This window comes from Sphaerodactylus townsendi, linkage group LG11 (assembly GCF_021028975.2).
Source record: "Sphaerodactylus townsendi isolate TG3544 linkage group LG11, MPM_Stown_v2.3, whole genome shotgun sequence".
Classification (NCBI taxonomy): Eukaryota; Metazoa; Chordata; class Lepidosauria; order Squamata; family Sphaerodactylidae; genus Sphaerodactylus; species Sphaerodactylus townsendi.
Window position 1 is genome coordinate 58,176,066 of NC_059435.1, and position 27,825 is coordinate 58,203,890.

The following is a 27,825-nucleotide window of genomic DNA, read 5'->3' on the forward strand; positions in this document are numbered from 1 at the left end:
ATTATTATTATTATTATTATTATTATTATTATTATTATTATTATTATGTACATAACAACACAGCACAAGTGTCTGGAATTCATCTCTGAATATCAAGTCCTTCCCAAGGACCTAGGACATTAGAGGTATTTGCGTAGAATGTGTGCAGATTATTATTATCATCATCATCATCATCATCATCATCATCATCATCATCATCATCATCATCATCATCATCATCATCATCATTATTATAATATTGATACAAAAACAGTTATACACAGCAAACAAGATCAATATGCTGGATTTTGCATTACATCACCCGATGGACACTTCCCAAAGCATCCTGGGACTGTGTGATGATGTCGAGAATGAATAATGCGTGCAGAGCCGAGAGTAGAATTGGCCTTTTGCAGCTGACATATGAGTGATTTTGAAAATGGCCAGTGTTTAAAGTGCCGTTCAAGATCTTTAGGCACTGCACCCAGTGTCACCGATCACCACTGGGACCACCTTTACTGGTTTGTGCCAGAGTCTTTGTAGTTCAATCCTTAAATCCTCTTTCATCATGTAAGTTTTTCCAGTTGCTTCTCATCAATCCTGCTGTCACCAGGAGTTTACCATCAACTATCCACACTTTCTTTTTTTCCACTGTCGTGAGGTCAGGAGGTGTGTTCCAGAAACTTTGTCAGTCTGAATTGGCGGAAGTCCCAGAGTAGTTTTTTCGTGTTCATTTTCAGTGACCTTTTCAGGTTTGTGATTCCACCAGTTCTTTGTCTGAGGCGGGTGGTAGTTGTGGCACAAAGTTCCAGTGAATCATCTAAGAACAGCAGTATTATGCCTCTGCTTGTAGTCCGTTCTTGTGATCTTCTTGCAGCAGCTAATTAATAGCGATCTATTGTTTCGATCTGCTTCGCGTTGCAGAGTCTGCGCCAGGGATCTGTAGTTGACTTTTCAATTCTACTGGCTTTGATGGCGTTTGTTCAAATTGTATGTTCTGGCGGGCTGCAGGAGAATCAAGCTCTCGATCTCCTTTTTCAAAGTTCCATTTGTAAAGGCCACAACCAGGTTTTTTCCTTGTCAATTTTGTCCTCAATTTTTTCTAGGAACTGTCCATGGAGAGCCTTCTTTTGCCAGTTTTCTCTTCTGCTTTGCAGTGTATTTTTACGGTATTCACTCTTTGTCTTTTGCACTTTGAGCAGTTTTCTGCTGTTGACTTCCATCAATGTTGGTTCTTCACTGTTTTTCACGTAATCTGCCAGTGCATGTTTCTCTTCTTCCACCATTTGCTTCACTTGCAGAAGCCCTCTGCCTCCTGATTTTCTGGGTAGGTAAAGTCTGTCAACATCACTACCCAGGTGTAATGAGTAGGGGATTGTCATCAGTTTTCTTGTTTTTCTGTCCAGATCATCCAGCTCTGCTTGCGTCCAGTTCTAATTCCAGCAGTGTATCTGATGGCGAATATGTAGCCCAGGTGTTGATGATAGCCTTGATCATTATTCCTGCCGTTTAATTTGCTCTTCAAGGTACTTTCTGACCGCTTTGGACATGTTCTCTGCTGACCACATTTTTCACATGTCCATGCTTGATGGTTGTGGCTTCTTAGTATTCCCAGGTATTTATATAGGATTCAGGTTGATTGCGCACTTTATGGTTTTTCCGTTAGACATCTCTATGCCCTTACTGTCAGTAATTTTCCCTTTCTTCAATGCCACTGTAGCGCATTTGTCCAAGCCGAACTCCATACTAATGTGGCTGCAGATTCTGACTGTGGTAGTCAGTGACTGAATTTCAGTTTTCTGATTTTCCATAAAGCTTTTGAATCATCCATGTACAGCAAGTGGGAAATTTTTGGTGAATTTCTTGCAGTTTGATAGCCCAGGTTTGTTCTTTGTAGAATTGTTGACAGTGGGATCATTTATGATGAACAACAATGGTGACAGTGAGTCACCCTCGGAAAATTCCTCTCTTGATGTTGACAGTTCCGTAACTTTGGTTGCCCATGAACAACTCAGTTTTCCAGTGTTTCCATTGCATTTTGAGTAAACTTGCTAATATATTTTGCAAACCCGACTGGCGGCAATCCGAACATTTGATGATCCAACTGTGTAGCAGTGAGTCGAATGCTTTTTTTGTAATCAATCCACGTTGCGCCACAGGTTTGTTTTTTGCGGCTTTACAGTTCTCGAGTATCATTTTATCAATCAGAAGCTGATCTTTGGTGCCCCTACTTCTTCTTTTATTACCTTTTTTTGTTCTACTGGCAAGATGTTATTTGCCTCCAAGTAATCTTGGATTTGATCAGCAATTATGCCTGTCAGCGAACTTTGAACATTGTAGAGCAAACACGTTATTGGCCTGTAGTTTCCTGGTATTGTCCCTTTTGCTGGATCTTTTCCATTTATCAAATATTGTTTTCCAGTTACTATCCATTCCACTGATGTTTCCAGTTTGCAGCATTTCATTGAATTGTTAGGCCATTTTTGAGTGCAGGCTGGTCAGATAGTTGAGCCAAAATCCATGCAACTGATCATTTGCCAGGTGATGTCCAATTTTTGACTTTCTTCACCCTTTTACTTATCATTTCTGTTGTTATGTCGAAGTTTCTCATCTTGTTCTTTGAAAATTTTCTTTCAAAGTCTTTTATCCACCCAGCATTTCCGTTGTAGCCTTTTTTCTGTTTCCCTAAATCTTTCCAGAATGTATTTGTAGCTGTTTTTTCTGGTTTTTTCATTCTGCCGTTTGGCTGTCTGCTGATTCAGACTCTGGGAGAGCATGCCTTTGATCAGATTGAAAAAGTTGATTTTGTTTGTATGCTGGATGACTCTAGCATCGCCGGAACTGAATTTTTCTGGCTGTTGCTGTGATTTGTTGTTTCACAATTTCAAGTGCTTCTTCAATTTTTTCTTGTGTTCAGCCAGTATTTTTTAATCAGGTTATTCTTTATTTTGACATTTTTCAGTTTTTGTTCCTTCATGTTCTTCAGATTGCTTGCATCTGATCGTGAGTTCTTGATTTTTTAACTCCAACCTGATTTTCCATTTTGGTTTTCCAGTCATTTTTCTTGCGGGCTTCAGTTTTTTGTATCCCCAATTCTTGTGTTACAATCACTGCTGTACTGTAATGCAAGCCTGATTAGTTTTCTTCCATTGATGTTATCTGGATAGTTAAGAGTGCAGCATTCACATCTTCGATGAGAGGCGCCAGATGTTTTCTTGGTACTGTTTTAATGAAAATGTTGGCAGTCTTTGCCTTTCTTCCTTTGATGCAGCATAGGTCAAAATTTTCTCTTTACAAGTTCTTGTTGCCTTGTGAGTCAAAATGGCAGGTGTGTACGAAAAATGGCCACAGGTTTTTTTCATGCAAAATTTCTGCATTTTCTTCTGGCTCAAAATGTTCCAGTGGACTCAGATATTGTTAGAACTCCTACAATTGTCTCCACAGTTGCCTGTTCTACTGCATTTCATGATTTTTTCGTGTTATTTCTTCAAGTTCGACTTCACTGAACACCTTGTTCCTGGTTAATGAATCGCCTCTGGTCAGCAAAGTCTCAGTTCAGTTACACAGTTGAATCTGGATATTCGAGTTTCCACAGCCGGTACATCCGTTTTTTTTTGGTATGTATGCGGCATTGGGGTTCCGATTTATGAAGTAGCGGATTCGCGACGGATTCGATTCTCTGACATTGAAAATTTCTGCCGCTTTGGTAGTTGTTTTGCTTCCAGTTGCCCTGCGAATACATGCCCTGGTTGCTCAGCAATGGGTCCTGGTTCCTGTAACCCACTTGTCGGCCCGGATGCCCAGGTTCACCAGCACCCGCCGGCGGTCCTTATTATCCTGAAGCGACGACCGAACCGAGTATGAACTTCTTTTGAGTTTGTTTCACCATATTTTAATGGGTTGGGTGCACTTAGTCCTTCTCCTCAATTGAGACCACTCTGGCATGGTTGAACCTGCCGGTAGTTTGCACTACTGCCAGCACAGCTCTCAACATCACAGAAGCAGTTAAGCCCCCCGCCAACGACAAGGCGGCACCCGGTGGGGGGATTATTATTATTATTATTATTATTATTATTATTATTATTATTATTATTATTATTATTATTATTATTATTATTATTATTATTATTATATGCATTTTAATGTTTTAAATTTATGACTGTTGTTTGCTGAAAATTTGTTGTGACCTGCCCGAACCCTGCAGGGATAGGGAGGACTAGAAGTTGAAAATAAAATAAATAAATTTATAATATTCCTCTGACAGAGTGGTACTATTACATTTTTCCATTATGGTCTTTTAAGCATAATAATAAAATAATTACGTTTTAATACGTTGACCTAAGCATATTTGAATTTGATCAGTACCTGAATGGAAGACCATCTGGAAATGTTATGCATCTTCTTGAGTTCCATGTTAAAAATATCACAGCATGATAAGAGTAGGGGGATTCTAATCTGGAGAACCAGGTTTGATTCCCTACACCTCCACATGAGCAGTAGACTCTTATCTGGTGAACTGGATTTGTTTTCCCCCTCCTACTGGGTGACCTTGGGCTAGTTTCAGTCCTCTCAGAACTTTCTCAGTCCCACCTACCTCATCATGTTTCTGTTGAGCAAAGAGGAAGGAAAGGAGTTTGTAAGCTGCTTTTAGAATCCTTACAGGAGAGAAAGATGAGGTATCAGTCCAAACTTCTCGTCTTCTTTTTCTTTGTCCTCCTCCTTCTTTTAAATAATAACAACACGAAGAGAATTTTGGATGGGATTTGAAAATCGTCAGGGTTAATTTTGTTTGGAGTCTTTAATACTAATTAACACTCATTAACAGCAGGTGTTCTTTTTATCAGACTTCTATATAATTTGCAACCCTCAAACAAAAATGAGATAGGATGATACCTGCAGGTTCACATGGTAGAAGGTGATCCTTCAGGTAATTGGTTTAAAGCCCTCTATGGCTAGGGACCAATATGTCTTAAGACCTGTCTTCTCCCATATGAGCCTGCCTGTACACTCCAGGCATTTTTGTGGCCCTGCTTTGTTTGCCCTGCCATCTGAGATTGCCTGTCTGGCAACCCAAGAAAGGGCTTTCTCTACCATGGCTCCAAGCCTTTGGAATTCTTTCCACCGGAAGATTCATCAGTCTCCCTCCATTGGTGTCTTTTGCCAGCATGTGAAGGCATTTTGGTTTCATTTTGGCATACAGCAAGTTATGGTTACAGTTGCTCTTTTCTTTTGTTTCTTTATATATTTTTATTAAAATGTTTTATACTTTTAATTGTTTTTTAATTTTTTAGTGTTTTATTTTTCTTTTATGTTTGCCACCTTGGGGACACCAATCAGGTGGAAAAGAAGCACAATTTTTAAATAGATAGATAGATAGATAGATAGATAGATAGATAGATAGATAGATAGATAGATAGATAGATAGATAGATAGATAGATAGATAGATAGATAGATAGATAGATAGATAGATAGATAGATAGATAGATAGATAGATAGATAGATAGATAGAGTGTTAATTGTATCCAATCTTAGAAACTAAACAGGGTTAGCCCGTGTTAGTAACTGGATGGGAGACACAAAGAATGCCACAATTGTTGTGCAGAGGAAGGCAATAGTAAACTACCTCTGTTTGCTAAGTACTATTATTAACATAAAGTCTTTGTTGAAATTCCCCAGTCTTTATATTATGCAGTGAAAGGGAAACCAGTTAACCTTTGCTTAAAATTGTCACAGAAGACTATTGTTACTAAATTTATTAATGAGAAAGGAGCCATTTGCTTGAAATATTTTGTATTGGGGGTAGGGAAAGGAATGATTAATCTACAACAACCTTTTATGTATAATTTTATACCCAACTGTTATAGCCATAATCAACTTAGTTTCCCACTGTGATCTTGCTGTAAACTCCCTACAGACCCCCATTGTTCAGAAACAGCCAGGCCCCACAAATCAGCTTAGCCAACCAATTAATAAATCCTTGCAAACATATTGCAGCCACTCTAATTAAGGGGTTTTCCCCATCCTTTATTATATACATTTTTCAGGTTTCCAGTTTTAAGCTGTGATTTACATTCCACGATTCAACTCCCAACACAGACACACGCTGCAGGAAGAAGAAATGTGTTTTCTGATTAAACATCCAGTTCTTTGGATAGCATCCTTGACTTTTATATTTGACCCAAACACTGCAGGAAGACAACCTGAGGAAGAGCAGAAGGAGAAAAACAATGATGCTTCCAGCCAAAGCTATTTGGCAGATTTTTTACATATGCTTTCAACTGATAACTTCACCGAACAACACTGGAACCAATCTAGAGAAATTATCAGGATGTTGCTGGAAAGAACTATGTGTCCACAAGGGATTTATGCACTGCAAGAAGACTGTAATCTGGTCAGTACTCAAAGCAGAAAAAGAATAATGTAACAGCAACTTTTCTTTTCTGGTGTTCCATGCAATTCCACAAAAATGAATCTGACTTTTTTCACCTCTCACTTATTTACATATTATGTTAATTGCTTCCAGAAGATACCACACTCTTCAAAAGACATTTACATTCTGTTAATTTTTATAATCTGAGAAAAAAGTTTTTTAAAGAGGTGAACAAGCATTTCAGATTTTACATGGACACTACATAGAGATGCCAGCTGCCCAATGGGATCTCGGGATTCCCTGGAATTACAGCTCATCTCCAAACTACAGAGGGGGAAAATGACTGCTTTGGAGGGCAGACTGTGGGTCCACTGTGGGTCCCTGCCCTCCAGAGACTCCACCCCCAATTCTCCAGGAGTTTACCAACTGGATTTGGCAACCCCCCTGTGGCCAGGAAGGAAACTAATTTGAAATTAATTTCAGGTTTTTTTCTTATTTGTAGTGCCTTCAGTCAGATGATTTCCTATTAATTGCTGGCGGAGGCTTAGAATACCACCTTAGTGAAGAAGTGTTCCAGAAAATTTCCCTTATTCTTCTGTATTATATTACTCATCACCAAGACACCTGCTCTTCCAAGCTCAATCTGAGTCACTGGGATTATACATTTTATCTTAACAATACGCTCAGTTTCAGAAGCAATGAGGACTCCTACTATTTTTCAAGGAATGAAACTGAAGATGCGCTGGATGCAATAAGAAAACATTTTAAAATCTCTTCAAATCAGGTAAAAGTAAATCAATACATAGCTCAATAATGCAAAGGTATTATCTGTTTAGATAAGGATGATAGGATTCCATTAACATCTTATGTTCACTATTGCATCAGTACAACCATGAAGACACACACAGAGGAAGTAATTCATATTATCTTTTCTTCATGACTCACTGCTTCCTGATGCAGTTTTAACTTGATGGTTTCAAAGAATGTGGTGATAATTATCTGATTTGTAATAATGCAATATAAAATGATGGAAATAATACAGAAAGTGTATTAGTAATACAGAAAATGACATTACACAGACAAACTATAATGTGGTTCATAAGCTGAAGTAAAAGGGGTTAGGAGCTGAAAGGCATACATCAGGCAAAATATTATGGAGATCTGACATTCTCCTCCTCCATTCTTGACTGATACAATTCTTTTTCATCCCTATTGCTAAAGGACAGTTCGTTAAGATTGTTGTAAAGGCATAGACTTAATTACTGGAATGGGGGTGTTCTGGAGAAAACCTAGGGAAGATGTATGGAGCCAAACCTGGAAAGAGGGTGAGTTCAAAGACCAAGATCCAAAAAGACAGATTAAAAATAAATCATGTGTTAATTTATGCAATAAACATCTGTTTTACATGAACAGATTTTTTTTACATAAATTGACAATAAATGTATTACTCACTAAAGTGTTAATTAGAACAGTTTGCTACATCTACTGTTTGGATGGGTGACAAGGCTTCATTAATTCAAATAAGAGACAACTCATAATCATGGTGGAGTTATGAGCAAATCTTTAAAATACATGGCCTATTGGTGTGTCTGTAGATTGTAAGGAAATGAAATTAACTTCATAGGTATCTGAATGAGTACTGCAGTCACTGCAAAAAAACACAAGGAAAACAAGTAAAGATGGGAGAGCCTTTAATGACTCCATGGATAGGGTGGAGGATCAGGGCAATACAACAAATTTTGGATAATACTGTCCTTCCATTGTTTCACAAACTACAGATAACAAAGAAGTCTGTTGTAGGGAACGAATGGAAGGGCAATCCTAAACAGATTAAAATCCTTCAAATCCAATTAGCATCAGTGAATTTAGAAGAGGTGGTTTCTGCGCAGCACACTAATAATGTGTGTCACACTTACTATTGAACCTGGTTTCCCCTGTTTGCCTTTGCACTGGACATTTCACCTCTCCAGGAAGTGACTGCAAACAATCTGGGTTGCTGGGGCTCCTTTAGTTTCTCCAAAAAAAAGATTGCCAGTTTAGTAATGTTTGTAAAACCTGAGTTGAGAGAAATATAACTGGCTGAACCCATTTTGGGGAAGAGCCTGTGCAAAGTTCTTCCCCAAAACAGTATAGATACCTTCGTCAGCTCGTTATATTTGGGCTGTGAGGAAACCACCAGCGTGTACTTTTGTTAGGATTCCACTGTGAATAATTTATCACCACAATTCCTTTTGGGTTAATTGAGCTAGTTGAATATATCTACATTTCCTCTAAATCCTAATTCCAGTGTCCTAAAAGTAATCACAGTCTTCCACTGTAGATGAACCACTGACAACATAAAACAGAATTGCTGAATGAATCCTAATAAAATTATTATTCCAGGCATGCTTTCTCCTTTTGCATCTCTTGGGGTCCCTTCTAGTGAATATTACAGCGTTCACATCACCAATCCAATGAGGGCATGGTACTTTTAGATATGTAGTTCAAATGTAAGCATTTGCTTTCTAATGTTCACACGTAAAGATATATTCCCCCACCCCCCGCCCACCATTGTACCATTAGAAAGGCAGGGTAGCAAGAAGCTTTTATTTGGCTGTTAGAAGAGAAAGAAATACCTCTTTTTATGCAGCGGATAAAGATTTGATAATATTCCCATAAATAAACATGATAATATTCCCATAAATATTCCCATAAATAAACAAATAAAACAACTCTCTTTATGCAGCGGATAAAGATTTGATAATATTCCCATAAATAAACAACTTGGATATATTCCTCTTTACAGAAACGTTATCAAATGGAAGAAGCGAAGTATTATGAGTTGAGCACACTCTGGAGAGGCTTGTGCTCAATTTTTAAGTAGCCCATTTCTTAACTGCAGCATTCATATTGGCACTTCTGTAATGGACAGAACAAGCAGATTCTATGTCAGTTGCACTGACTGCCAATTTGTTCCCAGGCTCAATTCAGCATGCTGGTTTTTAGCTTTTAACAGTTTAGTAGACTGGATCCAAATAAAGAACCATTTTCATCCATATCCACCTAAATCAAGCTTTCAGTTTCAAAGAGGGTACCTTTCTGAGGGAAGCCATCTTTCTTAGAAGTGAACCTAGGACCCAATGGAGGCTCTTTTTACTAATGCCACAAACTCTGCATCTGTTTCCCCTGGAAGAGGCTGGTACCAACTCCATCCTACATCAAATAATTTTATGCTATGAAAAGTATTTGAGCCTAACTGACTGGTTGTGATACAGTGCTTGCTGGTTTGAATTATGTGATTTTTTTACATATAAATAATTTTAAATTGCAACTTAAAAACCAACAAGACTTCCAAGGTAGAGAGTTAAAACTCCCTTCATCAGATGAATGTTCGAGGATTGTACTGCTCAAATACTAAAATAATTGACTACTGAACCAACAAGTTGGTACCAGCCTCTTCCAGGGGAAACAGATTATTTGAACAGCTAGCTAAGGCAGTTTTTGCATTAAACTTCATACATGAAAACGCTCTTATCCTTCCTATTGCATTGTTTATAGTACAATGTATTTAACTATGCATTGATTCAATTTTTTTCTATTTTTTGGTGTGTTCAGGTACACTTTTTAGGGAATGAAGCTGGTATACTGAACGGCAGTGGAGCCGATGCTAATTCACTTCCTGGCCTGGCTGCTGCCATTCTTACATATGTTCTGCAAGGAACCTGCCTGGGTAAATCACATTTACCTTTACCAGAATTCTTCATGAAATATATTTTCAGATCTCTAAACAGCACTAGTGAACTCCCTGTAACAGGTAGGGTGACTTATATAACTTAATCTGTCTTCTCTATTAATGGCTTTGATTAAAAATAGTGTTCCTAATGGCAAACATAAATACCCTAGAGCCATTGGTCTTAAAGTGCAAGATGCATCTTCCTGAGGCGGGGTAGGCAATTGTTATGGATGATCCAAGAATAAGGTGACCAGACGGTCACCTTTGCAAACCGGGACGGGTGGGTAGGCAAGCGGCCGCGTGCGCGCATGCGCATGCAGCCACAGGAGCGCACTGCCTTCTGGGGCGCTCCTGTTTCCTGCCCTGTGACAGGGCAGGAAACGGAAGCACCCCAGAAGGCCGTGCTCCTGCGGCCGCGCGAGTGGGAGGCTGCCGCATTGCCTTGCGCCCCAGAAGGCAGTGTGGCAGCCTTCAGGAAATCGGGACACTTGAAAAAACCCGCGGGACGCAGGACAAATTGTTTTAAGGTGGGACTGTCCCTCCAAAAGCAGGACGTCTGGTCAGCCTATCCAAGAAGAGACAGGGGGATAAAGTCTGAAAATGGGTCAGAAGTAAGCAGAATAGAAGAACAATACAAAGTGAGAAAAAGAAAAGAACACAATAACACTCTGAAGCTCATCTTTTTAACTTTTAGGACCCTCCTTTGGGGACATACTGCCGTTTTAGTTTTTACAAAAAAATCACCATGCAACATCTTTGGCTGGTTTTTGCACATGATGTTTTTTTAAAGTTTCATATGGCTTATTCAGTGGTGGGATCCAAAATTTTAAATAATAGGTTCCGATGGTGGTGGGATTCAAACAGTGGCGCCACCGCACACACACACCTCCAGTCCCTATTGGGCAGGGAGGTTGCTTTAGTAACCCCTTCTCGGCACTCAGAAAAAATTAGTAACCACTTCTAGAGAAGTGGTGAGAACTGATTGGATCCCACCTCTGCTTATGATAGTCCTGAAAACTGGACTTGCACGGCCAGTTGAGAAGCTCCATAAATATGGAGACTTCCCCAGCCACTTACAACAACATTGACTGCTTCTGTGGAATTGCAGAAAATGAGGAAGCTACACTAACTGATAGCTCTCCCTGTGGAATGATAGACAGACTGACAGACAGACTTTGGAGCAGGAATTTTGTGCAATTACTAAGGTCCTGGTTTTTAAATAATTTTGGACAATTTTCCCACCATATGCACACAGCAAAAAGAACACTTGAAATTGCATCCATGTAGCAGTTGCACATGAAAGAAATCATACTGTAAATATGTGCATATATACATATAAAGATAATTCAAACAAGGATGTTTCATGGTGATATGAAGGAAAACCAAATGGACGGGTAGATTTCAACATGAAGTCTCTGAGCAAAGATGACTAATCCTTGACATATGGATATGGTTGCAAGAATTCTCCCTGGTTCTTTCAGTATGTGTAAAGCTGGTTGCAGTTTAAGCTGGGGGATAGTTAGCATGTTGACAGGAAGCTTATAATTATCTCATTTTGTGAAATGTTTGTTGAGCTGGCCTTCTCTCAAAGACAACTGGATGACAAATTGAGCTTCTCTCCTTTAAATTTTTCAGGGCCAATATAATAAAATCATGCTGCATATGGAAGGTGGGTGGCTTAATTTGCCTGGAAGAATCTTAGTTTGTGTCAGAAACTAAAATAGATTCCATTAGGCAGATCCAAAACTAAGTACATTGCCTCTTCTTCAGGATAAAGATTAGTTAATCCCAGCTTTTCTAATGAATTCCTTTAGCAATAGACCAGCTTATGAACATGCTAAGGGCTGGAAAGAATTGCAGCTCAAATGGACAAACATACCTCGAAAGAACAGCAACAGATGGTGAACATCAAAATATTCCAGTTGTAACCAAGCCAGATAATGGGAAAATAATAATCAGTTATCAAGAAGATAATGAAAACACTGTTAAATGGGAGCAGGTAAGCAAGTGCCTGTGGAATGGGCAATATTATCTACAAGCTGTTACCTATGAGGGAAGTTGTGTGGGGGATAGGCAAGCCTATCCCTTGGTGGTACCTGCTCCCTCCTAGTTTCCTGCCACCTTCCCACCCTTTCTCACCCTCCCGCTACCTCCTCCTACTGCTCCTGTTATCTGTCTTTTCCTTCCACCTCTATGGCTGCTTGCACTGCCTCATCTGCTACTCATCTGGCTAGCTCACTTGCCTGCCTGGCAGAGCCCCTTCATTACCCTCCTCATTGCTGCCTCCTCCTCCCCCTTCCTTCCCCACTGCCTAAGGCCCCTTCCGCACAAGCAAAATAATGCGTTTTCAAACCACTTTCACAACTGTTTGCAAGTGGATTTTGCCATTCCGCACAGCTTCAAAGAGCACTGAAAGCAGTTTGAAAGTGCATTATTCTGCATGTGCGGAATGAGCCTTAGTCATCCCTTTCATTTTCTCTTGGACAATGCTCCTCCATTTTTTGGAACTCCCCATTTTAAAAATATATATATTTGGAATTTTTCTGCAAACCTGGTTGTATCCCAAGTTTAATTATCTGTGTTTTGGCCATCTTCAAAATTAAAGCATTACTCATTTAGAACATTTATAAGCTGCCTCACAGCAAACCTTCTTGTTTGTTCTGTTATATTTTTAAAATCATGTCAGATTTGAATCTCATGTTCTACTGCAAGAAAAGTAGAAAAGTTCTACTTCAAGAAAAGGTTTCCCTTCACCCAAATGTGTGCTTTATTTTAGATTATAAAGTGGCAGATCTTTATACTTAAGCTTGGGAATACTTGAGATGGTCTAACATTTAGTAACCACCTACATGGTGAACAAGTTCTTGGAATCAATCTGATTTTGGTTTGTTCCCATATGATTAGTACATTATTCATTCATTCATTCATTCATTCATTCATTCATTCATTCATTAGATTTTATGATTTCTACTTCATTGAGGGTTATCCTATGCTGCTCTCAGAACATCTGCATGCAAAAAAACTGGAATGGAATGTGAACTGCTTACAGCTCACAACACAATCAGTTTTTTGATCAGCTTTGGCATCAATGGTTTCACAGCTTCTATCCACAAAACCAGCAATTTTGTTTTATAAACAATAACAGGGAATTTACCCAATTAAATAAACTATAGGACTAAACTGACTGTTTTTGTTTAAAAAAATAGTAATTTAATGGGTTTTGGATTAGCCTATAAAAGATGAAAGCAGGCACAACGTTTTATTATCCACTTTTATTTTTTGGCTTCTATTAATTGTCATATTAAATGCATTGATATTCCTTTCAGAAGGCCATTGCTGAAAGTGTTACATTTTTATGTTGTTACTAACATTTATCTTCTATTTTTCACATGCCCAAAACAAAGCCACTGCTGTTCATTAGTAACAGATGGTTCTGGTTTTTGCAGCTATTAGTTAAATTAAGATACAAAATTTAATTGCCTCAGATAAAAGGCCACACAAATAGGTCACTGATCTTTAGGTAAATATAAGAAATTGAATATACAATTATATTTGTTATAGAATTCTTAATTTAATGTCCAGCAATTATAGGATATTCTGTATAATTAAAAATGTATTTTAGAATAGTATTTGTTTCAAAAGACGCACAAAAATCAAACTGGCTTTGCTATTTGCAAGACAATGAATCATGATGCTTTTAAGGCACAGCCTAGCTTCTGGCCACAAAGCAAAAAAGGATAAATTTCCTTTGTTAAAATTATTCAATTATAGTATCCTACAGGGATACACATATAACTCAAGCACCTCAAGACTACCTGAACTATTGCCTGATTTAATATTTTCCACTGTGAAACAAGAGAACATTTTGATTTGATGCCTGCCTAACCTTTTCTTGAAAATCTGCCAAGTAAGGAGTTTCTAGGTGCTTATAAGTGTCCTTTTCTAGTACTGTGATGTTCATATAGTTAGAGTGCTGGCCAGTTTAAAAATGTTATCTTTCATGTAATCTAAAGCTGTGGATTTTCTTTGGACTCCATTTTTTACATCTATGTCTTATCTGCTAAGGTCATTTTTAAAAGTATTGTACAAGTGAGGGACCCACAAGACTTTTATGGGAGATCCCATTCCTCCTCTGCTTACTCACTGCCTAGGTCATGCAGCTCTGGCTCCACTTGCTGGCTTGCTGCAATGGAGGCTCTTCTGCCAGTCTGGCTCGTTGGTGGAGGCAGCTCAGGCTCCTGCTCCTTCCTTTTAGCAGTATCACCACAGGGCCTTCAGGAATCATAGGGGAGGAGGAACCTTAGTGGAAGTATCTTATTACTGTCCCACACACTCATCTTTACCCCTCTGCCTACGTGCTTTCTAACCTGCCCACTCTCCCCCTCCCCCCGCTCTACCTATTCATCTGTATCTGCTCAGCCTTCCTCCTGCTCTCAGCTTGTCTTTTATTAAAATGCCTGGCAAGACCTTGCAACATAGTGTCGCAGGATCTTGCGTCCCCACCCCCAGCAAGTGGATTTGGGGCATTAAAAAAAGCTCCTTACCTTTTTCTATCAATTTCAGATTTTTCTCAAACCTTTCCCTTCTCTCTACATGGTCCCAGTCTCTGAATTCAAGAATCCACATATGGTGCCATGTTCAGAATTAGATATAACAAGGTCATCTAGTGGCAGAGTGGTGATTCAAACCTGGGACTGTAGTCTGAGACTCTAACCACTACTGATTGATTTTTATGGGGCAGTTGCTAATGAAGCAGCCATTCCTGTGGAGTCTCACAAATCATATGGTAGTGAGTTGCTCTATGGCTGCTGCCAAGCTTGGCTCCAATGAGCTCTCCATCAAAAGCCAAAATAGCCTGAAAAGTGCCCTGCCCCACTTTTACTGACAGAAATCAAGGCTTGAAGGCTGCAATATTGCTGTGGTTACCTAGCAACACCCCCCTTAATAGCCACTCAGAGATCATTCGGTTCTTAAACCTACAGGAGCTGCTTCTATTATTTGTATAAAGGGGGTTAACCGTTAACTCCTAATGGTTTTTTTTAAGATTGTGGATTTTTCTACAAACCAATGGCTTCTCTCAGCTTTACAGAAATATCTGTCTTGACTGTCCATTGCGCTGATCTATGGATTTAAGTATCCATAGATCAGTTCATGTTGAGAATTAAACAAACTGGTGATGATATCTTTTGTTGTTTCAAGCTTCAAAGTGCTGTGTTTAGTAAACATTTCTTGTTCCTCATTCAGGCTTGTTTCACTGAAAATGAGCTGGTGAAAATATTTTTCCACAACAATCATCAATCAATTTCTAAGGAGCATTTAAAGAAAATAAGCCCAGCAATAATTCAGCAGTTGTTAAGTTGCTCTTGCAACCTTATGGAGTACAAACAAACAAGACCTCCACCAACACCTTTGGAAAGTAAGTTGGGGTTGCCAAGCTGAATACTATTAATGATCACAGGGTTGATTTTGTGAATGTGATCATCACTGGTTTCATCATTCCTAAAACAAACTCATAATTTTGTTAAAGATGACTTTTCAAGAAGAACTGGGTTGGATCTGCACAACTCTCCCTCCAAATTTTCCTCATTCTCATTATTAGAGTTCCCTTCACATACAGAAAGCCCCTTGATCCCCACCAAAGCTCTTATCAGTGGTTAAAGGAAACACCCTTTTCTTTTTTTTCACCAGTGGGGAAACTTGAGTTTGATGTATTGTCGAAGGCTATCACGGTCGGAATCAATTTTAAGTAGTTATCTGTAACTTGCCTTGAGTCTGCATAAGGAAAGGTGCGTTGAAACTATTCTAAATAAATAAATTGCATGGAGAAATCTTGGTTTCAAGCTTCTACAAAAGGATCAATAGGAGAACTTCTGATTTTCTCCCTCACAGTTCTTCATAGACTACACTGTTCCAATTTTGAGTTGACCATATCACAGAATACAGCAGCACATGTAGTAGTTTTTTCCCCATTGTATGTTGACATGCTAAGGCCGTTTCCGCACGGGCATAAAATGACGGCCTGGAGACGGTAAAAACGGCGTCTCCAGGCCGGCTGATTCGCATTACGCCGCGAGTGCAGCTGCAGCGCGTAGCCAGCGCCACCCTCGCCACCCGGGCCCAGCCTGAAGTTTCGGCATGATTCCCCAGAGCGTGCTTGGAAAGCGCTTCTTTCTGGGGATACGCCGCCGTGAAGCCGCTGCCAAGTGAACGGCAACGGCTTCATCGCCGCCTTCCCCCACCCGGCATCTTACCTTGTGAACCCTGGGCCTTCCGGTGTATCGCGGGAGTTTGGGGACGCTTCCCTCGCCCTGCGCCGCTGGAGCAGGCGCGCAGAAGGCCAGGCGTTTGGGGGCGCGGTCCCCAGGCTCTCGGCGACGTCGGCAAAGGCTCCAGGGACAGGCCGTCGTACGGGTACTGGCTCATGCGTATCAGGCGTTTCGCCCGGTTAAGCTTCAAGGACCGCCCATGCAGACGGTCCTTACGTCTTCAGTACGCACGCACGTTTTACCTCGCCATTTCCGCCGCCGTGCGGAAACGGCCTAAGATTTTGGGGCAGCAGGATCGCACGTTATCTTTAAAGAAAGATCATGGGATTATAGATTGCAGCAAATGTCTAAGATGTGTAAAAGACATATTATGATGAGCATCATGTGCTCATCCAAAAACAAAGACTGTAGAAATAGATTGAAATGGAAAAAAAATATTAAGAATGGAATTCTTGATGCAGAAAAACTTCAAATAAAGTCTAGAATAGATTGAGTGACATTCATCCAACCCGACTTTTAATGCACTGCTTATATTCTTTCATGCCTCAGTGTCCACTTAATGGCCTAGGTGTCACATCAGAGTATTTTATGAGCATCACCTATTATTTTCAGTCCATTAGTCTGCCCTTGATAAATAGTCAAACATTATATTTGTCTCCAACTGGGCAATATATTGTCTTTTATCAGGCGAGACTAATATATCCTTCTGATTCACTGGATCTTTTTTCCTTTTTCCTGGCCAAGATTCACCTACTCAGCTTTGCTTGTTTTTTTTTCTTTGTGTCACTTGCCACAGAATCACAGTCTTGCCTGATTCACTTCCAAAAATACATACTGGGACATCAAGTGCTTTGATAAACTGTGGGACTTACTTTTATCTAATGAGATCTTTCACTCACATGGTGGGTTTTTTGAGTTCAATTCATGGGAACAATAATGTCTCTAAGTCTTCTCATTTTTGTCTGTTATCTGTGCAGAATATGGATACAGCACCACAGCAGTCTTGCTCATTACCTTTGGATCAATGTTTGGCACAGCTCTCATTCTATTCAATTCCTGTCAAGAAAGCTATACTCTTGTTTTACAGCTTTTTGTGGGTTTAGCAGTAGGAACCCTCTCTGGAGATGCTCTGCTACATCTTATTCCACAGGTATGGTTTGTGCTGGCATGTTCAAATGTAAAATGTCCTTATATATTGACACTTCAATTTGCTATACTCAGTGTTCCATAGAAATCCCTTCGTCTAGTGGTACTTTTTGTATAAAGCAAACAAAAATCAATAGTTGTAATTTAAGAAAACATACAAAAATGTAGCAAGTCAAGAAGCATTACCAGCTTAATAAAGTTAGCAGGACTTCTAGGATAGACTTCAAAGTTTAAATGACCCAGGAGCAAGCTGAATGGCCTTGTGACACCATAAGGGAGGAATGAAAAGTTCTCTTTGCTCAGACCAGACCAGCAGTACTATCAATGGGCATCAGGTCATCCACTGACTCCTCCTCCAATCTGGCAACAGTGCTGGAGAAGGCAATTGGTGAAGTAACACCAATTATTGTTGCTGCTGAAGGTCTGAGACAAGTGACCGCTGAGGTGCTAGCAAAACTACAGAGACGTGGCCCTGGTAACTTCAGGCTGCCAAAGGTTTTAGGGCAGTGGACTACTGGGATATTAAATAGCTGGTCTACCTCTGATGGAATGTCACAGGAGTTCTACAGAGTATACAAATAAAAGATATTGTCAGACAACCTTAAACATTTGAGGTGTTGCAGCCCATATTAAGACTGCAGCAGTTTAGCAAAACTGCAATGCAAAATACATTGCAGCCTTTGGCTAAATAGGAAATCTTCAATGAGCTCGCCTATTTGTCCCTTCAAGATGCCTCCCCCCTTCCTCCTGTTGCCCTGTAAACCAACAACAGGGCTGGAAAAGGGCAACAGAAAATTGTTACTTAGAAATTTTACAATCCCTGTGCCCTTACATGAGCTGTGGAAAAGCTGAAACATTTTTTTGGATTTTTGGTTTCAATCTGAAAGCTAGAGGTGCAGCTAAGGGTGGGGAAGAGATTGACTGGAAAAAAGCTCCAAGAAGCCAAAACAATCTTTTGGGTGGGGGTGGCTTATCTGAATACACAGCTCCAGCATGCACTGGTGTTAGAATTTTGGAACTATTCTGCCTATCTTTGGGATGAAACAGAAAGGCCTACCATCATACAAATCCTCCTCATGCTTCCTTCCTCCAGCCTGGACAGAAAAACAGTATTTGTGTAACAGCAATGCCAGAGGCTGGTTCCGCTCTGGCTAACTGAATTAGCTCAGTAAGAATAAAATATGTTTTTGTCCTAGCATTGGCAGTTCAGCACCCAGTCCTATGATCTGCAGCAAAAAAAAAGGATAAGATCTACATTCAAAGGCCTTTACCACATGACCTAACCTCAGAAGTAATGTGCGTGGTGAACAGAGGAACAGCCTTTCTATAGTGGCTCCTTGGATGTGAAATGCTCTCTATATAGTGGTTTTCTGCCTTAGGTGTATATGCCAGAGGAAAACTCCCATTATGTTTTGTGTGTGTGTGTATGTGTGTGTGTATGTAAGCAAAGCAGAGTGTTTTTGTTCACAAGAATAATTAAAACTTGTAAATAAAAGCCCCCCTCCAGTTCTATGATTCTAAAACATGACAAACATCTTAAAAGGGATAGAATCACTCACAAAAAGATTTGATAAATATTGGTAATGTTCCTAAATATGGTTCTTTTGATCTAACTGAGACTAGATTATGTGGATTCATAATAGGATCAAAGAAGAATGTCACAGCTAATCATAAAATAATCATCATTTTATTTCTAGATTCTTGGTTTACACACACGAAGCACAAGAGACTGAACATTTCTATGAAGGCAAAGAACATGTCTGGAAGATGCTGGCTTTGATTGGAGGAATTTATGGATTTTTTCTGATTGAAAAGGGATTTGTTCTTTTGGTGCCACCACATGACCATGTAAGATCATTTTTACTGAATAATTTTTTATAACAGCATGGGAATAAAAATATTGTCCAACAATAATTAGAAATTATTTTTGCTTCCTGAGCTGTTTCAGATGGTCATTTGCCATTGATCACTTCCATATATTTTCAAATTAACTTTCTTTTATCAAAGTTTGATGATATGTAAAATTATGTTGCTGTCATAGGTAAAATCTCTTGGAAACAAAAAATACAGAATGCTGTATACTTGTCATTGACAGCTAGTTAAATATTAAAACCAAAGCAGAAAGGGGAAGAAAAAAAAACTTCAACCAAGAAAAATCAGGTAACCCAGAAGGTCTAATAACAGAATGAATACTATGGTTTACATATGATAAATTAACCAAAACTGCAATACATTATAAATAGTTAAAAACATTAAAACGAAACACTTTTCAGCTATTCACCAAAACATTTTCATCAAAACAAAAAGTTTTCATTAAAAGCAAACATCTCTTGTCTATTGGCTGAAAATGTCCCATTTTAACAAAAACAAAACATTAAACCAAACATTTTTACTATTTGTAAGATATTAAAGTTTTGTAATTTATCATATGCAACCAGTTACTGTTCATTTTGTTATTAGGTTTTTTGTCTACCTTCTTGGTTACCTAGCTAGATAAATATTGCCAAAGACAGCAATGACTTTAGGCTAGTTCTAATTTTATTTGCCTTTTATACCAGTTGAAATAAGTTTACATGATGGCTGTGATCTACCAAAGAGAACCCCCCCCACACACACACACATCACCACCACCACCACCACCACCACCACCACAGGGGATTTTATGTTGTCACTCTCATGATTGGGATGTCTTTTACAAGATTGCACATCTTTCTTTTTTTTGTGACGGGCAATCAAACCAATATGTGTAGCTTGGACTTTCAGACCATCTGCTATGTTTCTTTGTGCTCACTGACTGAAAGGCTCAAGGGTTTTTTTCAACTCCTTTTGCCACATTAACAAGATTTCTCATCACGTTTCAATTTGGTGGGTCTCACAAATAATTCCTGTGTTACAAAGATGTGGAACATCACACCTATGTCTGCAAATTCAGGCAACGAAATTTCCAAGCAGAAACTTTGAACCACCAAGTTACTTCTACACTATTGCAAATCACCCTCTACCTGGGAACCGATCATCTTGTATTACACAAAAAAGGACTCCTTTTTGGTAGTGTAGTTTTTCATTATTCGGGCATATGCAAATGCTGTGGTTTCTTGGCATTTGGTTGGGGGAAAACAAGAAAGGCAAAACCTCAAAGAGTGTTCCAACCCCCCATCTGAAAAAAAACCTCCCCAAATGATTATAGGCCAATACATTTCAGTCCAGAAAATGCAGTTCTATGCAGAGGTATATTGAATAGTGGTGTAAACAACAGTTCGCTTATACCCCAAAAGATTCTTCTGGGTTGAAATGAACTGGGTTAGAATAACTTTCTCCTCCAACCTTTTTTTGGGTGGGGGGACCAGCTCCTTGAGATTTTAAATTTGGACTTGGACACTGAGGAGAAACATATACAAGAACAAACAATCATTTGTTATTCAAATTGCTTTACCTAATGGAGGGAAGGCGGCATGGAAAAGCCTGATCTCATCAGATTTCAGAAGTTAAGCAAGCAGGTCTGGTACTTGGAAAGGAGATCACTAAGGAAGGCTCTGCAAAGAAAGGAAATGGGAAACCACCTCGGCTTCTTATTTGCCTTGAAATCCTCTTTCTGGGGTCTCCATAAATTGGCTGAGATTTGATGGCCCTTTAAGTACGGGGGAGGGCAGTTTATAAACAATAACAACAACAACAACAACAACAACAACATGGCTCTACCTGATTTAGCTCCATAACAATGTAGCCATTTTGTAAATTTCACTTACATTTTCCCAGCCAAAAATCTTGGCTGCTCTAGATTTCTCCAAAACCCTTAAATGAACCAGATTTTACTATATTTGATGATTAAACTGAGCTATATTTTAATGATTTAAAATCCACTATGTTAAATAAAATGTGTTAGCCATTGCATTATTTACTAAGAAGAATTTGTGAACCTACTTTTTGTGGTCTACTTTTTAAAACTAATTTACTAAAAATTACAGTGATTTATGATCTGCATTTTTCAAAGCATCTGCAAATGTTGACAGGACTAACAGGACTAAAATCTCAACATGAAACTAACTGGCAAAGTGGCATCTGTTTCTGTTCATCTGGCTTCAAAACTAATTGCAAAGCATCTTCATCCAGCAGGGCCCTTCATTAGTTAATGGGCACTCGGGGCCTTCCCATGACCTTCCAGTGAAATCTGAATCAAACAACAATTCAAGCAGAGGCAAATCTGCTTCAACCACGCAGTTGGTAGGTCACTGTTATAAACTCACAGTCATCTTTGCCTTTATGGGGGGAAAATGCAAATTCATTTTTGCTTAAAAAATGTCATATCTGAGACTTGCTGGAAATAATAGTAAAGATTATACAAATTAGAAACACTGACGCATGGAATATCCTTCTATATCCTTTTTGCTAGAATGATACATATTTTATTAACCTGTTCTGAAATGTGAGTATAACTTTGTACAGGTAAAGTCTAAAGACTGTTGATCTCTTTCAGAAAGGGTGGTGAAGTCCAATCCCCAAGCTGCCGTATATAGGGAGGCAAAGCCAGGGTGGAAGCCAAATAATGTCAGCTGCACCCTGGTCACTCATCTGGAATGACTCTGCTATGCTGGTGGGGCCAGTGGCAGTGGCAGTGCAGCACTTTGTGCCAAGACCAGGCATCTCAATGGGCCACAGTGGCCCCCCGCCAGTGAATTTACCCTTCTGCCAAGGTAAATGCCCAACAACACAAGCCTTTATTGGCATATACCAAGGTAAATGCCTCAAGGAGGGCAAATCCACCAGTGTAGGCATGCGCCGCCTCTCAATGGAGGTTCTCCCTACCTCTTTGGATGGAGTTATTAATACCTAGGCAGAAATTTAAATATTATATACCGTATATACCGGTGTACAAGACGACTGGGGGTATAAGACGACCCCCCCCCCCACTTTTCCAGTTAAAATATAGATTTCGGCACATACTCGCCATATAAGACTACCCTGTGGCAGAGGCAGCGGCGACACCCTGTGTGGCCTCGGCCTCAGGAGAGGCAGGCCGATCGTCGCAGGGGCGGGACAGAGCCCCGGCTGCAGCGGCACCCCGGATGGCCTTCCTTGGCCTCAGCGGAAGCTGGCTGATTGTCCTGGGGGTGGGACACAGCAGAAGCGGCGGCACCCCAGGCAGCCTTCCTTGGCTCTCGGGCGGAGGCCGCACTCGGGATCATCGCTGGGGCAATATGGACAGTGAGCAGCTGGCGTGCACCTCCCCGGGTGGAACCTCTCCTTGGCCCTCGCCGTGGAGGCTTCGGGCCGATTGTTGCGGGACGGGACACGGACGCTTCCATCGGGAGGCTGCCTGGCTGGCTCCTCTCTTCTCTTCCCATCCAGCCAGGCAGCCTCCGGGTGGAAACGAGGGCTGTCTCCCAGCCTGCAGTCCCTCGTGATGGGAAGCTGCTAGCTGGAGCTCCTCCCTTGCACGGAGGGCTGCCTGGCTGGCTGGGCCAGAAGAGGGGAGATCTCCCAGTCAGTCTCTTTTCCTCCGGCTCTGGAATTTTTTTATGCAGCGGGCAATTCCCCTTAAAGATTGGTTAAAGGGGGAAACTTTTCTCCCTTTTAAGCAGTCTTTGGGGAATTCGGCCCCTTTTAAGAAAAAATCATAGACCAGAGGCTCAGGGCCTGACTGCCTTGAAGGGGCAACCTGGAGCCAGCCTGAGCCGAGGGGGATGTGTGGGGCCGGTGGCGGCGGCGGCAGCGGGCAGGTGGGCAAGAGCCGCACAGCAAGCAGGAAAGAGCCTTGGGCTAGGCGGTGGCAAGTCCGAGCAGGGGGTGGGGGGTGCACGGCCTATAAGACGACACCCGGCTTTTGTTAAGATTTTCCTGCATTAAAAAGTCATCTTATAGGCCGGTATATACGGTAAGAGTAAAAGAAAAATCCCAACCAATGCAATTATTTCGTAAACTATGAAAACAATTCAGTGATATACCCAAAAAGTTATGATACATGATTAGTACCCAGTCAAGAAAATTACATGCAATATCACAGATAGTAGAGACAGATACACATAACATCTACATAAATAGATTAATAGAAATGTGCACCCACATCTGTTCCGAGCAGAAATCAATGTCATAATTCAGAAAATTCATCAGCATTCCTAGAGAAAATTAGAGCCCAATTTGAGGGAGGGAACAAATAGAGCTTTGGAGCTGGCGTAGGATTGTGCTAGCATATTTGCCCACCCACTGATGTATGAGGCACTTATACTGACAGGGAGGACAAACTGGGGGACAGGCAGGTGCCACAGAGCTTAGCAGAACCAGACCCAGAAGAGCCTGCACCTCAAAAAGCCACAACTGCCTAAATTGGCCTCCTCCCCTCCCTCACTCCCCCTTCCTTTGCATGGCACCCCTCCCCCTCCCTCTGCTAGGGTGGCTGGGCCATGTTCAGATGCCGGGGCCCTTCCCTCCCCTGCCTTGCATGCCACCACTCACTCACTCCCCTCCCTTGCATGCCACCCCTCACTCCCTACCCTCCCTTGCATGCCACCCCTCACTCTCTCCCTTCCTCCCTTCCCAGGGATGGAGCTTCCACTGGGATTTAAAGCTGGGAACACCCCTGTCATAGCCCATGTCCGTTTTGGGCTATGGTGGACTTTCAGGCAGCTGGGGTGTTTCTGGAGTTTGCTGCCTCCGTGTGCCACCTGGAAGCCCTCTGGAGGTGGTGCAGTAGCATAGCAGTGATCCCATTCCCTGTTCCCAGAGTCCTCAGGATTGAGCTGTTAAGCTCCAATCCCACTTTCCTGCTCTAGATATAGTGGTTTCTGATACCTAAGTCTCTACAGCTGAGCTGATCTATCACCAATACGTATATACTTCAATTTTTAAACACTCAGAGAAAGATCTGTTCTCTTCATCCCTGCTTCCAAGCTGTCTTCATAAAACACTGTCAGAAGCTTGATGACTCATATATGTTAGTTTATACATTATCACTATTTTCTTGAAAAACCATCATATACGATTGTGCTCTGTCTATATACTAAAACTAAAAGAAACCTTAGCAATGATTTATTATTTCTTAATTTAATTAGCAAAGTCCTGAGGATTCTGAGCCTCCTGAAATTTTATCAGACAAGAATGCGGTCATCAGAAAACATAAGTATAAAAAAAAGGAACAAGAAAGATATGTGGTCCATGAAGAATTGGACAATAAATGGCACCAGCATTTCCCTTTAAATATGAAGATAAGTTTGAGTGCCTAAAAGTATGCTGTCTCTCTTGATTCATTCTCATTCTCTCCCTATCGTTGTGTGCATAACCACATAATACTGTCCGGCTTACATTTATATCTCCTCATAAACACTTGTTGCCATCCAACCAACACCATAATTATGAGGTTTATTATACTGCCATTGCTTTTTCATTTGTTTCCTCAACACCTTCTGAAAAGGTTTGTAGTAATTTTTAAAATTACTTTATTAGATTTATATTCCACCTTTTCTTGGCTATTGTCAGGCTCTGGGTGGCTAACTATTAAAACATACGTAGGTAGAAACAGGCAGCGTCAACAGTTCTGGCAGCTACCAGAAAATCCCTGCCTCCATCAACAAGGGGACAGGTAAAGATGGGGCACAGCCAGGAGCTGCCCTCATTGGGTGGTGGGAGTATGATTGCCGCACTGAGCCCTCCTCTTTCCTCAAGCCCTGGATGTTCCTGTGAAGAGCTGTTGCCTTTGTCCTTGTCTTCCCCTGAAGTCAAGCCAATAGAGGTGTCAGCTGTTGAGTAATCCCAGCTTGCCAGTATCTCACTCCCTTGTGGGCAGGTGATATTGAGAAGATCTGATGGCATTCTGGTGTCACTAGGGGCCTGTTCTCATTGGCCCAATCTCTGTTTCAGGTGCACCTCCCTTCTCCCTGTTGTTCAACCCGTCATCAAGCACCTGTGAATTTTTGCCCCTCCTGAGCAGAGCACAGTGGCCACCTCTGTGGTCATTCAGCCACTGAGAGATCTGAACCATCCCTGCTTACCAATTCCATATTGTCTGATGTTGGCATCTGCTGAGGGCCAGGAGCCTATTGGTATTCCTCAGTGCCCTCAGTCACCTCTGGCCAACTTCCATCCTACCACAGACAACAACAAAGGCCCCATTCCTGGTCCTTGGTTGTGATGCCCCCACCCAGCCTGTCTCCCCAAAACTGTCATCCATATGGGTGGCCATCAAGTAGGAGTGCCTGGAGAGGTGCCATGAGTTGCTGGAGTCTGCCTTCTGGGAAGATTGCTGGATGGAGGTCTGTTTACCTCTGTCTAAGGAGCCTCTGGCCATCGTGAGCATTTGCTTGGCAAGGCATGGGGTGCCACAAAAGGGCAGGCTCGGGGGGGGGGGGTTATTGGATCCCCTGTTCCACTTTCTGTGGGCCCCTGCATACCTGCTCTCATCTCCCCGATGCCTGCACCTCTTAGAACTACCCAGAGGGATCCCCTTCTCCATCCTGGCCATCCCTTGGTGGAGTTGTCATTGACTCCTTTGCCCTCCTACACAAACACTGGCCCCTGGTCCTTTGCCTGGATCCTGCTTCCCTGCAGGGTTACCCTGCTCCATCCTTTGGTGGCCTCCTCCTTTGCCTCTTCCTTCCCCATCCCTGGGCTGCCATTTGTATCTCACTCCTCCCCCAGCCCTTAGCTCCTTGCTGCCTGTTGGTCCTTATCCTGCCTCTTCCATGCTGGTGCTCTTGTACTGCAATCCATTCCCTCACTGTTGCCTTTATTTATGCTGTTCCGGGGCTGGGTATGCAGTTGCTAACCACTTAGGAGGCAGTTCAGCTGTGTCATTGCTGAGCAGTCCCTGACAGCGGCACTGCTTCCCATCCCCTGGATTACACCACCCAGCACCTCTCTTATGAAAATGGTACACAAAACATTTGTAACAAATCCATAGTCATCACTCTGACATGCAATGTTCACTAATAATAGCTCTTTTCATCAACCTGTTTCCATTTTTCTTAGGATACTATGGTTTGATCAATAAACGTATTTATTCTAATCATATCTCAAACATTCATTTCCAATATAACAAGTAGGTTAAGCACAATGGGATAGCCCTGCATCTCATAAATATTTGTTGCCCTTTTAATTACCATTCATCTTAAAGAACATGTGAACATGACTCCTAAATCCTTTGGTATTATCATTCTCTTCTGAATACTCTTTAGTTTTGTCCTCTTATATAAAGGTCTTGTTTCTATTTGGGAACATAATACTGATTTTCCTTCAGTGCCAGTTTCCATGTCATTATCTTAATCCATCTCTGAATGTCTTCATGCTGTTCAGTCATCACAGTCTAATAATATAAAATGAATCTCAGATAGTGATACAGCCATTTGCTATAATATCATTATGCCAGTATTTGGGATCATTCTGTCCAAGTATATTCTCTTGTTCCTTTTACCACCATCAAGTTGACCACCTCTCCTGCATTAAAGAGATAGCGCCATCATTTGGGGGATAGTGCTGACAGGAATTATTTGAAAAAAGCCATATTTATAGACTGATCTTCTGATCTTCTGAACAAAGCATAATGTAGGTAGATTCAGGTACAACTTACTAAAATCAGTGTGCTTACAAGGTGGTAGTAGTCTATTACATTTTTGTTCCAAACTTCCCAAACTTCAAGTCCTTTTGTGGGCCCCTTCTGGATGGGACTGTGAGTCACCCCTTCTTTGTCCAACAGGATAATTATTCTACCACCCAAGTTCTCTGAATCAGATTGTGACATAGGCGTTTTGTTGTCAGCTTCCTTGCACAATCTGCATTTTGCTTCATCTGAGGATTTTTCAGTTCTGACCTTGATTGTATTTGTTCTAATGGCCTGCTCTTGAGTGGCTAAAATCAGGGATTCAGTTTCTTTTTTCAAACACCCAGTTGTCAACCACAGACAGGTCTTTTTTATTGTCCACCTTGTCTTTAATCTTCTCCAGAAATTGGCTGTGTATATTTTCCATTCTCATCAAAAAGGATGTAGAACTCTCTGAGTGTACAGAAGACTACATATTTGCATTTAATATATGTGGTTACCAGACTGCTTTCTACTGTACCAGAGCAGTTTAACTTCACCAAACCTAGGAGTTACACAGACAAATGCTAAATTGGCTAAGACACTCTTATCCAGTGAGTTGAATAGGATTGTCTACTCTTGGTTGGAAAATTCCTAGAAATTGGGGAGGGTACAGTTTGGAGAGGAGGGAGAGCTTAGCAGAGTGTAATGCTATATCCTCCAGGGGAACTGATCTTTGTCATTTGGAGATCAGTGGTAATTCCAGGAAATCTCCAAGTCCTGCCTCAGAGGCATAGCTGGGCCAGAGTGCACCCTTGTGCACTCTGGCTTTTTCGGCCCCCCAAT

At 41.0% G+C, this 27,825-nt stretch overlaps 3 protein-coding genes across 14 annotated transcripts in view; 2 read left to right on the top strand and 1 right to left on the bottom strand.

Moving 5' to 3' along the window:
- Positions 1 to 22,027, top strand: part of LOC125440900 (zinc transporter ZIP12-like) — a 24,171-nt gene extending 2,144 nt beyond the window's left edge. The window contains 11 exon segments of the mRNA XM_048510996.1: positions 4,892 to 4,894; positions 6,025 to 6,371; positions 6,853 to 7,134; positions 9,945 to 10,143; positions 11,877 to 12,061; positions 15,307 to 15,478; positions 17,306 to 17,478; positions 19,172 to 19,185; positions 19,187 to 19,322; positions 21,585 to 21,695; positions 21,949 to 22,027. Coding sequence (XP_048366953.1) covers positions 6,099 to 6,371; positions 6,853 to 7,134; positions 9,945 to 10,143; positions 11,877 to 12,061; positions 15,307 to 15,478; positions 17,306 to 17,478; positions 19,172 to 19,185; positions 19,187 to 19,322; positions 21,585 to 21,695; positions 21,949 to 21,960 — 1,557 coding nt within the window. The 5' untranslated portion in view covers positions 4,892 to 4,894; positions 6,025 to 6,098 and the 3' untranslated portion in view covers positions 21,961 to 22,027.
- LOC125440894 (amyloid beta precursor protein binding family B member 1 interacting protein) overlaps positions 1 to 27,825 on the top strand; it is a 198,855-nt gene that overhangs the window by 99,581 nt on the left and 71,449 nt on the right. The gene's annotated exons all lie outside the window — the stretch shown is intronic.
- The window catches only part of ABI1 (abl interactor 1), a 242,457-nt gene that overhangs the window by 41,814 nt on the left and 172,818 nt on the right, over positions 1 to 27,825 (bottom strand). The gene's annotated exons all lie outside the window — the stretch shown is intronic.